At 35.5% G+C, this 15814-nt stretch overlaps 1 protein-coding gene across 1 annotated transcript in view; it reads left to right on the top strand.

The window, feature by feature from the left end:
* LOC139958767 (uncharacterized) overlaps positions 1–15814 on the top strand; it is a 48131-nt gene that overhangs the window by 17813 nt on the left and 14504 nt on the right. The window contains exon 2 of the mRNA XM_071956100.1: positions 13499–14154. Within this exon, the coding sequence (XP_071812201.1) occupies positions 13499–14154 (656 nt within the window). The remainder of the gene's footprint in view (positions 1–13498; positions 14155–15814) is intronic.

Here is a 15814-nt window from a genome sequence, read left to right as displayed (position 1 = left end):
TCATTTTACTGTATATAACTGTATATTAGTGTGTGAAGAAATCTAACTATATCCATACCATTAATTATGAAAATGTTTTGCCAGGATTTGTGACAAACTATTCCCTGCCACTTTCCTTGACATCCGTGATGATATACCCCTGGATGAAATTTTTGTGAAATGCTCAAGTTTTTTTCCGTTGGAAAAAGGTTGTCAGTGCCTCCCCATTGACACCTTGTCAATTATATGATCAACACCCTAGACAGGAGGAGCAATATTACTCATTTGTATCTATTGGTTTCCTGCCAATTATATAAAAAGAATTATTTTCAATGCTATATGAAATTGTCAAAAATAATTAAGTTTCATAAATGACAAGCTTCTCTAAGGATGTGAGCTTATTTTTGATAAGGGTGCATCTGACTTTTCAATGGCCTATAATGTAGATGGCTTGGCAGCCTGTTCTGTCTTACTTTATAAAATGGGCATCTTACATTGACTATATTGGTAGTATCAAAGCTTTGAATAAATCAAATTTGAGGAGGGGAAAATGAACAAAATTTCTAAAAAACTAAACATATAAAAACTCCTCATAGCCCATCAATGAAAGTGGCTATCTGATTGGAGAACAAAGTAATATATTTTGGGAGGATTCTGATCAATATCTTTGAAGGAAATTGACAAGTCTGATTGCATTGCATCATAGTCGCCAGGATTTTCTGGATTGCAAGCTTGCAAAGTTTGGGAATATGTAGGGACTGTCCTGAGTCACAGTATTTGACCTTTGACAGTTTGCCATTTAGTTGCGCTACATGTACTGCACTTCCTGTATGTTATATATTTTTTTTATTCCCAGAGATTTAAAGTCAGCCTCTGCTTACTGGCAAGTAATATAACATTCCCGCAAATGAGTCTCTCAATATAAATTGTATGATTTATATACTGTGATTTATAAAAAATTACCCTGCTGTATATTTCTTCCTGCATTGTTTTAATGTTTTAGACGTGTAAAAGTATAGTACCCTGTAGACTTATCACATACATTAAGCTATGATGTTGGGACAGTAGGAACTTTGTGTCCCTCTGTGTTCAACATAATAAAGTTGTCCTCCTCTTTCTACTAATGTCAGAGATTTGCTCTCTCACATGTCTTCACACAAGTCAGCACTATCATTTCACCCATCCATTGGCAAATTTGGACAACTAAGGCAGCAGACGTTTGAAGCATTGTTGGGTAGCTAGGACAAGAGTTCATTGAAAACATTGGCTGAGAGTTTTTGAAAAGTGTTCAAACATTGTACTCTCATGAAAGCTTTGATGATTTAGATGAAAAACTAAAAAAAGAAAATTAAAACAATATGGGAATAATAAGATGTCATTAGTAGCTAGAATGCCAGTATCCATAGGTAAATGTCATGTACCTAAGTACATGTAGTGTTAATCTGAGTTTAAGTGAATATAAACTACAGATAGGGTTTCTATATACTGTCAGCTAGCAAATCAATCTTAATTACACAGCTGAGAAACAGTACTACATGATCCTCCATTTGTCAGCAGAGTTACAGAATGATCAATCTGTCTGCATCTATCTCTCTCTTGTTTGTTTCTCTTAATTGATAAGATTGTTATTTCAGACTGAGAGCTGTATATACATAAAAGTCCTGAATCCACTGTAAACTTCTCTGATTGCAAGTCTTCATAACAGGATCCTCTTTCGTGCCAGCAGACTTAACTGAGAGAGAAATAGGAGTCTACGGGAAAAAAAAGGACTCTTAATACTGACCAGATGATATTTGTATTATCTATTTTTATATTACTAAAAGCATAAAATTTCATAAACTGTAAGTTTGTGACAAAACTGGTTTTTATTTTCTCTTCTAAAGTTCTAACTCTTCTTTCTCACCCTTGTCTTTTTATTTTTATGACTGGGGAGGGATAACAGGATGTGATACTCCCAATCAATTTGATTTAGATATCTGGATCTAAATATGGAAGTGGGTTTTAGGTAAACCCTTTATATTTATGTACTATTCTGACTTGAGTTGTCCCAGGGTTTGGATGCTTTGAAAACCAAGGATAAAGTACTTTTCATGCTCTTCAGACTTTCGTAGCTAATCACATGGTTACAAATGGAAAACTCATCTGCCTTCAGTCTTTGAACACTTCCAGGGAGACAATTTTCTGTCTGAGATGTCAATTCTGGTGACCTTCCTTTCCTGCTTAGTATTCAGCTGTGTTGGAAAGTTTGCTGCTTCACCATGTTTGGGGATGATGTAGGGATGTGCTCTTTTTGATTGCTCTTGGCAGAGATTGCTGAGGCTTCCAGGGCGAGGCTATCATACTGATTCACATTTGCCTCATTTCCTCCAGGCTTAATGAGAAAAGGATGTATGGGAGTCGGCCATCTTTCTCTTCCCTCCTCAGCTATCTTAAAGACCAAAATCCAGACAGATATCAAAATCAAATAGTTGACTATTACTGACAGCTTCTGGCAGGAATTCAGTGCTTTCCTCTCTCTTCCAATTAAGCCTACTGTGTGAAGTTTATCTGATCACAATTTTATTGTAATTTATTGCGATTGGGACAGCAGAGAAGTGAGTGTTACATTGCATTTGTAACAAGATGGTACAGAAGCATTATTTAATTAATGTAAACAGGGGAGAAAGTTAAAAGAAATTATTTTAATCATTTTCTGTGCTGTCTGTTGAATGGTTTCTGTTTGTTGTTGGAAGGTAAACAAGCATCCAACATTATAATCATTATTCCAAGTAAAGCCAAGCTCGTGGGAAGTTTGACTTCATTCAAATTCAGATGAACAACCGTTTAAAATATCAAGAAATAATTGCTTGGGTTTGCCAATAAGGATGACAGGGCTATTCAGCTTTTAATAGCCATATATGTTAATGACAGTCTTGAAACATGTTCTGCAGGCAACATACTGGTGTTGTGCATTATTCCTTATGTTTGGTGTGTGTTTCATTGTCATTGTGCAATATTTTTAGGACAAATTATATCTTATGCTTGTTGGTTTAATATACTATGGATGCTTTTTTGCATACATGAACCTCAAAGTCAGCTTGTTTGATAACTTTTAATTCTTAAAAAAAAACTTGATCAGTGCTTATCTCAAATGGCCAAGGGAATATTATGTCAGTGACCAAAACTTTTCAGAAGAAGAATTAGTGTAATTAAAGTGCACTGCCAAGCTTTCTGATACTGTAGTACATTGCCAGTCTTGTGGAAAACCAGCTTTGGAAAACGTGAACAAAACTCGTGAAACACCTCAACATATTTTGAAGTATCTGAATGAGACAAAAAACCCAGAGATATTATCCCACAGTCTTGGAAATTAATTTGTACCTCATTTTTGTCAGTATTTGATTGATAGATCAGGAAATCATATCATTTGATCTTAACTGCCAGCTAAATTCTATAAATTGGCCAGGGTAGTCAGTAACTAATTTAAACATGCCAAATCATCTCTAACAAATAAAGATCTGACTCTTGGAAACTAATTCAGGACTAGTAAAAATTGTTACCACCCACTTTACAGTATACAGTGATACACACATAGATTGTATAAACAAAGAGCTTTGATTTCCATTCAATTTCCCTCATGCTAATATGTGAGTCACCCTTGAATACCTGCAGGGAGGAGTTTATAGACCACAACATATCAACCAAACCTTCAGCTTAATTTATATTTTTTGTAGCTAAAAATAGAAAAGTTTGCAATTTCGATTTTATTCCTTTGACATACATATTTCTTGTTTAATATGTAATGCACTCATGAATAAAGTACTAGCATTCAGGATTTTTTTAACCTTTACAGAAACAATGTAAGGACCTACAGACTAGAGGCACGCACACTCAAACCTGAGAATATCACAAAAGAACATAAGCTTGTGATAAAAATACATAAAAGATGTCTAATATAAAAGCTGTGAAAAATCAAGTAAAAGAAGTATTTAGTAGTAATTTTATTTGAAAGGTACAACAATGATTAATATCTTAAAACTTCCAAAACGAAAAGGAACAGAAGAAGAGATTAGCAAACATGCATCCGTGTCCTAGGATGAACCCTTAAATCTGTTTTTCAAAACACAATTATGCATGTACAATAAACTATATCTGAACTGAACTTAGTAATATATTTTGTGGGAGAAAGGTTATGTGTACTCTTCACTTCATGATTCCCCGTCTACAAAAACGATAATAGAACTCAAGCGGCACTGTGATCCCAAACTTGATAAACACATTCCAAGATGAAAAGGGTTGCTCTTGCGGGGTTTGGCATGAATTATAAAACCAACCCATGTATGCAAACCTTAGAAGAATTGGCCATTGTATGGGGCTCTCATTCAAGAAAGTTGTATAGTGCTCACTAAAACTTTTATCATACGATAGTTACTGTGAATTTAACAACAGCCTACAGCAGCAGCTTCTGTTATGCTTGTCTGTCTCCCCATTTTGCTATTCTGGTTCAATTGTCGGCTTGTTGTCTGTCACACATCAGGAACTTATCTCAAAAGAGTTGTACTTTATGACATTGAATCTGCTTCTATGAGGAAGGAACATTGTAAAATTCAGTTACAGTGAAACAAATACAGTACTTTATCGCCATAAATGTGGTAGCCAAATAGGAGTTCTCAACCAAGATATTTCACAGTGGTTGCAAAGACACTATTGAGCCTTCTTTCATTTTGTACTGCTGCTAATGTCTGACACCTTGAAAAGTTTCCCAACTGAATCAAACGAACTTTAAAAGAGTTCAGCCAGATCATTTACCATCTTTAAGAGTGTCAAACATTTGGTGGTATGAAAGCATATAGTCCCCCTGGTAACATACCATGGACAGTGCAATGCAATTGATATGTATTCATTATTCATAATCAACCTTACAGATTATTGAATGCAATTATGGAATGTTGTTCAAACTGTAAAACAAGTTTTAGGGAGAAAACTTTTAGAGATAGGTGAACAGGATGAAGGCTGTAACTTCCAGAATGTAACTGACAACATTCCATTGGGAAGTAGATTGACTTTGCTAATTGAAGTGTTTCTGGTACTGCCCCTTTATCAATTTCGGTTCATGTATATATATATGCCGATTTGATAGTTAATCCATGACAGAACCAACCGAATCTTTGGCCAGCCATTGGTACTCAATAGAAAAAGGAACAGTTCCCTCAGCTGTACAACGGGAAGTGTTAAGGAAGTGAGGGAAGGTTGGGTTTCATATCTTTTCCTTGAGAAACAAGCTTGTCTTTCCAGTAGTTCCAAAGAAAAGAGGAAATATTGGCCCAAATGGGTGACTATGAGGCATTGAAAAGGTATTAGTTGGCATTGATTGGCAGTGTGTAATGTGACAAATATGTGCTTGGTACATAGTTCATACATATTCATCACATGATTATCATACATGCAGTCGATGAAAGCTTGTTTTGGTCAGCTGAATTGTTCTTTAGACATACATGCATGTATTCATTCATACTTGTATCCATTAATACATGTATGAATGAATACAAGTATGTATGAATGAATATACATGTATGAATGAATACATGTATGAATGAATACATGTAACTTGACAGTTAAGTTTATAGATAATTTTCATACTTCAGTTCATAATTTTCATTGTGTGAAGTTTCTCCCTGATTTATATACCACAATTTTGTAACCTCCCTTCAGTTGTTTCAAATGATGCTGTGGGTAAAGTATCGAAGGTGTTTCACAGGACTTAACAAATAATTGTCATGTACACTTGAGTCAAAAAGATTTGACTATCTACTGTAATGGAAATTCTCTTCCAGAGCCCTTAGGTTTTAGAGATCCACAGCAGACTATATTTTTGAACTAAAATTTATGAAGTTAACACTATATATGGGATGCACAAATACTTTACACCTTATATATTTCTCCCTGAAGTAAAGGGGGTCCCTTTCCTCACCCCCTCCAAGCCCATAAAATAGAAAGAAGAAAGAAAGAAGCGGGAGATGGTAGATGGGAGGATGAAAGTATTAGACCAGTGTCATCGAATGTGTTTTAACTTAAGATACAACAAGTGCTAACAGGAGGTACTATAAATCAACAACATAATCCCAAGGTCAAGAAATTTATGTTGATCTTTTCAACTTTTCCTGAGGTATCTCAAAACTCTATTGAACCCAAATGAACACAGCAAATGGATTATTTGTTCTTAAAATCTGCCAATGTGAATGAAGGCAATTCAAGAGATTGAACACAATTAAAAGATTTCAGGACCCTGAACCTATTGTCCTCTCTGAGCTTCATCTAGGTCAGCTGTAAACTCATAAATGCCAAGAAAACAATGAGTTTCATTAGAGGAGAAGATGGTTCAAGATGATGGGTTTGACAGTTGTCATGGAAACTGGAGCAGGTACAGTAGTACTTGGCATGTATGTTAAATAACAACAGAGCATACATCACCTGGTATCAGTGCCATCAAATGTCTTTGATTCATGACCATAAAGTTTGCTTAATTTATTCTAACTATTTTAATTATATACTTAGGGTGCTGTTGTTTAACACAATCATTTTTTGTTTTGTTTTAGCCTTTGAAGAAGATCCTGCTAGGATCGAAACGTCAGGCCAACTTACTTTTACACAATCATAGCTTAAAATACAATATTCTGTACCTATTAATGGTTTTTAAACCTTGTTAAAGTCAAATAAAAATTAAAAAAATAAAACCAAATAGACAGCTGAAGATCAGTTTGATCAGAAGGCCACAGATGCTGCCAACCTGAATTTTTTTTGATGAAGAAATATTTCTAATTATAATAATTAGTATTACCTCGATGATGACAGTTCTATGCCAAGCTTCCTTTTGTACTTTCCCAGGATAGATAAAAGCAAAGATTTTGTTGAAAAGTCTTGACTTTAGTATAGCTTGAAGGCTCCCAAGAGACAAAATCTTTCTTTCTTACTAATATATTAATCTAAATTTATGTATGCAGTAGTGAACTCTCCTTTTCAGGAAAAGTTTGATTTTAAAATTTGGCTAAGCCATTGAAGCTTAGAAGTTGGCCTCTAGTTTCTGTCAAGTATTTCTTGTTATCAATTTAAGCACCTTTTAATGTCAGAGATGGAATAAAGTACCCAAGCCTTTATCCACTCTTTATTTTAATACTTTGACCTCTTCTGGAAATATCAAGTTTAGGAAATAATCAATCAGATTAGGTGTCATTGGACACCTTTGCAATAAAAGTGAGTGAGATGAGCTCTACAGACTTGTAAACAAAAATAACATGTTTTCTTTGTGTCTTGTTGAACTATGCAGTTCGCTGTATTGTACACTGTACATCTCTCTACATTGGCTCTTGTACTGCTGAAAGTATGTTGAGTGTTCGTTGCAGGGCTCTAGTGGACCAAGCTGCCGTAATTTATTCAAGTAAAATTGTGGTCTGTTGTCTAATCAATGATATACTCTGGTTATAAAATAAACTGCACAAGTATCGCACCTTTCATGGTAACTACACAGTTGAGATCTTTTCCTTTAATAACTATAAACTGGATTTCATGTTAAACTGCTTTGAAGAGCAACACTTAATCATCCTCAATTTTGTCTGTAAACACAAATGTGATGTTTTGAGACTGTAAAGATCCACTTCCTTCAAGAGGGCATAGATTTAAATACCAACTGTGATGAATTAAGTTCGCTCCTCTCGTAACTTTCTTTGACATTTGCACTCCCAAGAGTCCAGTCATGTAGTTAAGGCAGATCTTAGAAGTTTGCAAATTATGTAGAGTCGGAGACAGGTAAGGATCACCCCAAACATGTAAGTTTTGGGGAGTTTGTGGGTAAATAGTGTGCTTTATTATATGTGGTGACAGGTAAGCACAGTCACTGCAGTGTAGCTGCTCCATTTTAACCATTTGTGAAATGTTCATAGTGTTTCTCAGAGTGTGTTGATCTCCATTGAGTGATGAGGTATAACTATCTGAAAGGAGTGTATCCTGCTTTCTTGGCCTACAGTAGCTCCTGTGTAATCTTATCCAACATGAACTCTTCCCATCCTCTAAAAACCTTATCACATTGGCCTTTGTCCTCTGCTCTATGGGATGCTAGTCAAATTTAACCCTGAAAATCTCCTGATCCCTCCCTCTGCTAATCCTGACAGCAGTAGCATCATTCTCTCCCAGGGACACAAATCTAGCTGAATAGCAAGCAAGTTTGTTGTTCTTATGTCAATTGTTAGATGAGAGTCAGAATGAGAGAAAGAAAGAGAGGGGAGCACAAACGGTGTGTTCATTTAGAAGGACAGCAGAACAAATATTATTTAAAGTAACAGATTGTTATCTCCTTGAACATTGGTGATTCTCTGGTATCTCAATCCCTTCGTATTAATCAATAGACATTGCTCCTGGAAGAGAAAAAAAAAAAAAAGCATATATTTTACACCCACTAGTCTCAAACGATCTGTATTGGAACATTTGAGAACAGAATTGATGTATTTAAACTAACACTGGCTGACAAATAATATAAATTGTGGTCTGAAGGCAATTTATCATAGTCTTTTACATGGTGAATAGCTGTAAACCTGGTAAATTGTTACAGCCAGAATTGTTTTACTGCCAGAATGTATTAAAAATTGTCAGAATCAAACAACTTCACATTTGGCATTAAATATGGGAGTGCATATGTGCATCATTTTTACATCATCTTGCTAATACAAAGTTGTTACCCTGCAATGTACATTTTGAAGCACCCATCTATAAATACAATGTACTTTTAGATCTCCATGCACTTTTTTCTTGACCAGCAGTGTTTAGCCAATTTATACCTAGCAAATAACTGATCATCAACTAGGCTTAACTTGAATTTGTGCACGTTTGTGCCAATTGACCCATTGTAAGAAAAAGAGGAAAAAGAAAGAAGACCGCCAGCAGGAATATGTGTTTGGACATTGCTTGCTGTGTATAACTGGAGTATTTGTATTAGCTGTCTTTAACTCTGTAACAGACTGTCCACAGTATTGTACACACAATTTTTAACTTATATATTTTGCTACAGTTTTTGGAAAAATGACAGAGATTTTCCTATACTTACAAACATGCATTAGTTTAGTTCTCTTTTATTGATAATGGCATTGACTTTGCTGATGACAATAAATACCCATTTGTAGTCTTAGCTTTTATAAGTTTCATATTTTTCCGATTTGACCTCTGATAGTATCCTCATTTCAAAGTGCCAGGTGTGGAAAGTCTTAGGCACTTTCATCACATACAGGTGAATTTGATCATTCTATGTAATAAACATGTAATAAACATCATAAACTACCTCTCTATGTAAACTGCACAAATACTAAAGAATATGAGAGCTTTCTCATTGCATGTTACATACTTAAAAACCAACATTTATCAGTTTTTAGCTCACACACATCACTGTGTGTAAGGTTATGGGAGTTCCAGATGTCAATTTTTTCAGTGACTATGTTTTTTACTCTTTCCATTGGAACTTTTAATAGCTTGTTGTTCATCAAGTGATGAAACAATATAATATTTGGTAATTTTGAGTAGTTCCGGGAGCAAATTGTTTATAAGTACTTACACACAACACCATTGTTAATTTCTTATCAAGTGGGTGGGTGTATTGCCAGCCTTCTGTTGAGCTCAGTGAAAGTGATATGGTTAGTTTATCCCCTTTCTTTACGTGGTTTATGAAATGATACATAACTACTCTGTTCCAACTTACTGTTGACTGATATGGTTTCAGAGTTGAGGTTACTATTTCTGTTTAGGGGTTCCATATGAACATTCCCCTCAGGTCATAACTGAGCACAAACTATCGACTAAAGCAAGTCTGATTTCACGCTACCAAGTCAAGAGGCTGTTAGTGTGTGATTTCGGTCGCATACAGTTAATTCAATGGAGAAGGCCTGTTGACTTATTGTGTAAAAGTAAAAATATTGTGGAATCAACGTTCTTGCAAAGGATGAATCAAGATTTATGTTTGTAGTAAAATAGTAGATACTTTGTTAATTTATACACATGTCCGCTGAAACTCAGTGAAAGTGAAAAGATCTCTGAATCAAGCAAACACATTGTAAATGATGAATCAAGCAATATCTCCCCATAGGCCTCAAGATTTGCGGGTTACTCTAGTCTATAGTGTAACTTAGTGTGGAAGTGGGATGGAGATCTATTTTCGTTAATTTAGGCTAGGGCCTAGCCTAAATCAGATTTAGGCTAGGGCCTAGCCTAACTTAGATTTACTGTAGGCTTAACGGGCTGTATGTGCATACTGCACGAAAACAGGAACGCCATGATACTACTCAGTTGTTTCATTGAGACACACTTGTCTAAATGATAAATCTGGTGTGAGCTAAGTACTACATCTTTTGGTGCTGTAGTTCTGTTATATGATAACAATTAGGAAACCTCTTCAAATTCTCTCATTCACAAGAGCTAAAATTACCTGCACATATGAAGATGTTCTTTTAAAGGTTGATTGCTTTATTCCATTTTTGCCACTAAATACTGTACTAGCATATCCCAAATTCAGGAGGTTTATCTTGCCTACCCACACAACAGTACCACATAATGTTGCAGGTGATCAATATCAGGATTATCATTGGAGAGCCATATGGCTTTATCCTACCCTTGCTCTCCACATCAGACATAGCAACGAAGCTTTGTGCTTTATTCAACTTCCTTGTTCATGGTTTCCTATCTCTGTGTTAGAATAGCATAATATGTACTCAAGCAGTATGATCATCTGCCTGCCACTACCCTCATATTATATCCCCCGTGGCAACAGCACTGCTCTTGAGAAGAGCAAATTGAGAAACTGCCTTTGACATCCATGTTTTCATCTTACAATTGAAACAGTTTGGAGAAGTGGATTGATAATGATGCTCAGGTAAGAGAGAAGCCTTTAGTTGTCTTTTTCTTAGTTTTGATGTGACTAGAGTGCTTTTGTTTCAGTATCAATATGCATTTATATGTTGAGGTCTCTTTTTGTTTTGACAAGCTTCTCTTCATGTTAAACTCTTCTACCCAATGGGGTTGCTAAACAACATAGAAGTCAGTCTTGACTTTTAGTCGAAGGATAATAAAAAATTCTTTAATAAGTAATAAATAAATAATAGCACACATTTAATACCAACAAGAAGTCCTCAAAATTTTAGACTATAGTGCTATATTGTATGACTTATACAATAGTTGGGATATCTGCTTTCTCAACTTGGTTTAGTTGCATTAATTACCAATCTTGTGGTATTTGTGTTAAAGTGCAACGTTATTCTGGAATGCAAATTTAATGAAACCTGGCCTGATGTATATTGCACTTGTCAGAGGAAGGGGATATGGGGTAGAAGTGTGGGATGGGAGGGGAGAATTTATCTTCAAATTTTTTCTCCCATGACAAAGTGTCTAAGGTTCTGTGAGTATAGTATAGGCATCCCATTCTACTAACAGTGAAATGGAATGCAACAGCTAGATGCTAATATGGTTAGCTGTGTTAATTTGGTATGTTACCATGTTCTTTTTATTCATTTCCCACCCTTTTTATTTTTAGTTGTGATAAATTTGTACTTTGTGTTGTGGCTTTGTTTGAATTCTGTATGGTTACAGATTAATCTTTTGCAACGCATGAACTCCCTCATGTATGCAATTTCTGAGGTCTGTAAAACTTATCGTACAGTACATAGAAGGTAGTCCATTTAGATGTATTTGTTAACTATCGTCTTATGTGTATTACTTTTCTGTGTTCTGTTTGCTGTGAATTATGATTAACATCAGTGACTCCTTCTGTTTCCATGTTGTTTTATTTTCTTGGTGTTCTCCGTTGCATGTATGTATTGATGTCGTAAGATTTAACAGTATGGCTTCCTTGTTATCATTAATAATGCTCTGTAGAAGAAATTCTGCCACATGAATTCCATCTATTCTCTGTAAAGACTGCTCATTGTAGCAGTTATGAGATCACTGGGTTTGAGCGTGGTTCCTGTTTGCCAAAAAGTTCCCTAGTACAGCACATTGAAATTTGGTATATATCAATGTCCGCTGCCCACGGTGCAATGGGCAAGTTTATTTGGAGATGGCCTGCCAAGTATGTACAGGCACTAGTATATCTTTTACTCATCCCGAATATGTTTATCCTTCACAAACTCTTTATCAACCAAACTGCCTCCATCATACAATGGTCCTGGACAAAGTGCAAACGAAAATGAAGAAAAAGTAAAAAAAAGAATATATAAATATATATACTCATGAAATATAACTTGCCTCCTTTCTGAATAGTCTGGTACAAAGGTTGCAGTCACAAAAGATAAGTGGGGATGGATAAATTGTTTTGTAAATTTCTGATGGACCTTAAGTGGCACAGAGAGTTGGAACTGGAAGATGTGGAATTATGATTTCTTGTTTGATCTGTGGAGGAAACAGAGTACTAAAGTGTGACTGCTGTTGGAATCTGAACCTGTTTATTTACAGGTGAAGGGCTTTGAGTTCAAGGAGGACATTTGTATGTACATTTCAGATTCCACAAGGCAGAGGAAGCTGATTTTGAGTGTGCTATTAAGGAGTGTCACTCAGTATGGTTAGGTAGCCTGGATTGTGTGTGTGTGTGTACACAGAGGAGGCAGCAGGAATGCATAGTGTAGATTCATCAAGGGATGTGTGTAGATGTAATGAGACATGTACTGCTACTCAACATTTTGGAAATGAGTTGTGGGTGTTAGTGAGTGACTATATGGTAGAACTGATCATTGTATAATAGAAGCATCTAAACAAGTTTCTCGAAATGAGTTGCAGGTGTTAGTGACTTCATGGTACATCTGATAACTGTGCAAAAAGCATGAGAAATAATTGAACACTGTTAACAATTTGCATTATTGCAATGCAATAGGTTGCAAGATTAAAGATACATTCCCTTCTGATTGATGTTTGGAAAGAAACTCTAGTAGTGGGTGGTATGGTGACTGAAGAGAGTGAGAGTGGAACTTTTTAGAGTGTAGTCATATGACCTCTATCTGGGACATTGGCAGGGACAGAAGTTGCAATAGGTTACCTTATTATGCATCTTGTTGGCATGAAGCCAACAATGTCTTAAGTGTTTTTGGAATTTGGGAACCAATAGAATGATAATTATGTAGTAATGAATGATCCAACCTAGATGCTTCAACGTTATACATTACTGAAATACATTAAACTTATATTGAAATGGAATGTTTTAAATTTTCATTATAAGTGTGATTATGTTTTTTTTTGCATAGTATTCATGTACATTATAGCCCTTTAAATCAACAACACATATTTAATGCAGTCCAATTGTTGGGTGTAAGGTAGCAGTAGACTTAGTATGGTGCTTGTCTTGGAGGTTTTCAATATTGGTTTTTTTTAAGGGACTTCCAGTTGGATCACACAAGGGATAAATACCTTGTCTTTACATGCATGGTCAAGGCCTTTCAGTCGGCTGTGAGCTTAAGTTTGACCCATCCTTTTTCGTTTCGAATGTACCTAACACAAATCTTTTTTCTTATTCCAATATCAGATATAAAACAAGAAAAAGAAGATGGTCTTGTGCTGCCCAAACAGCAGACAGAAACTACTGGACATGATGCAACAAGTTTAAATATTGATTGCAATAAGTCCTTGGAAACAAAGGTATTCCTGAATGGGCACCACAAACTCAAAGATGTCTTCGAAAACAACGAAGAGGACAGAAACGGGAATACTCTCGTCGATGCCAGGCTGAAAGATGATGGAGAGGATGGTGAAGTTTCCCACAGTCTGAGAAATAATTGCAAATTACAACTCTCTAAAGTCAGAGTTGAACAATTTTGCAAGGTTAATCCAGATGTTGAGGAATCAAAGTTAGCCAACGAATCAAACGATTTGTCAATTTCTGACAAGGGAAATCTCAACGATGAGATTACCTATGATACAACTGACTTTATCAGCGAACGGGATGATAACATAGGTAATGAGATGGTTCAGAATGAGGTTATTCTGGGTGGAGGAGAAGGAGATGTTGAAGATGGCAAGGAGGTAGTGAGGGAGGATGGAGCTATCAGTTCTGATACAGATGGGCAATATCATATTGAAGAGAGCACAGGGATACCTGATTTAGAGGCAGGTAGTGACACACCTACTGGAGATAGTCCTGTGAAGATGGAAGATCTGGAAAGTGAAGCAGAGTTCTCTAAGGTGAGCATGGATTGTGTAGATGTGATCAATCAATTTCCATTGGTGTTTCCATTGGTGTTCCAGGAAGTGATAATTTATCTGGTAATATTGCTTAGCAAAAATTTTGTAACATAATATAAAAAAGGTCTTGATCTGATCTCTTCTAAATAACCTTCTTGTTGTCTAACAGAAACAGATTTTTAGTAATTAATGCAAAGTCATATCATAGTCACTGAACTGCCAAGAAATAAAATTAGGATGTAAATAGAAATTATACGATCTTATGGTAATTTAGGATGAGAATGGCCATATAAACTTTATATGATTTACCGCACGTTTATGAAAATAGTGTTGAGAGGAAGTTGGGAGGAGGGTTGAGGGGAAATGGCAAGATGAAGTGGCTTTAGTTCAGTGTGGGTTGGGGCAGACCGTAATCATTCTTGCGGAAGCAAACTGAACAAGTCTTTAATCTGTAGCTATTCATTATCATTGCACAATCAATCAGGGTTTCACTACCCGTTTCTGAGAGTATTTATAGAATGTTGAGAACAGAAGTTAATATTGGTCTGTTTTTAATTCTTTCAAGTTATTTTTAAAGTGGGAAGTTTAAGTTGGTTATATATTTAAGAATTTATTAAAATACTATCAGAGGAAAGAGGTAACAACGGATTGCACCATCAATGGAAAACTGTGTATCCTTGACTGGTTCTCTTTAACCTCTAAATTTGATTCATACATTGTGTTATTTCCGAGCTACTGGTTTCTTTTGTCTGCTATCGATAGACAAGTGTTCAGAGGTAAATCTGCATATTTGTTGGGTGAGCAAGCTCAACTATGAGATAATAGAGTATTTTACACCAGTTGCAAAACCAAACTAAACCTTTGGCGAGGACAATGATTCATACTAAATTAACTTCCAAGAACCTATTATGCATTGTGTAAATAAGGACAATAGTAAACGAGAAATATCATTGTAACATTTGGCAAGGAGCATCTATATAGGCAGATGGTGTTCAAATTGCTTCATCTTGTAGCAAGTTGAGATCTATATACAGAATTGAACTGACAAATAAGGAAGTTTAATAGTTACTGTACGTACAGTCTATAGTTGCTTTGGTTTTAAATTGGTAGGTTGTTAAGCTTGAAATTAACTCGTAAGATTAGTATAGATCCAAGGATGTGTTGAAAGAAGTCAATTCAGTGTTAAGTATAGTGTCTGGGTTATTATATTTGGAAGTGGTCTGAGGATTCAACAAGACTAAATATTATTACAGAGAACAGATGCCAACCCTATAAGTCTGCCAAAGTTATGACATGTTTTTTGTTAACATCCCTAGTTACTAACAAATCAGTTTTACACAATGCATTAGTCCATTCCCCTTCAATCATTTGTCCCACCAACTTGGGACAGTTGCAACAGAAAAAATATTGTAATGGGCATAGATGTTTCAAACAATTTTTGCTTGAATATCAGTTTTGATGATCTTGTGAAAGATGATAGTGAAACTGTGTGTCATGATAGGTTCTTAATGTACTAAGAATGTGAACTTTGAAGCACTGTCAGTTACAGGTTCATAGAAGAATACAAATCATATGGTAATCAATTAAAAAAAGAAAAAAGAAAAAAAGAAACAAACATGTCTTATTATGAAAAGTCATTTCTAATAGAGACAACCTTGGG

Source organism: Apostichopus japonicus, chromosome 3 (assembly GCF_037975245.1).
Source record: "Apostichopus japonicus isolate 1M-3 chromosome 3, ASM3797524v1, whole genome shotgun sequence".
Classification (NCBI taxonomy): Eukaryota; Metazoa; Echinodermata; class Holothuroidea; order Aspidochirotida; family Stichopodidae; genus Apostichopus; species Apostichopus japonicus.
This window is presented reverse-complemented; position numbering and strand designations above follow the sequence as displayed.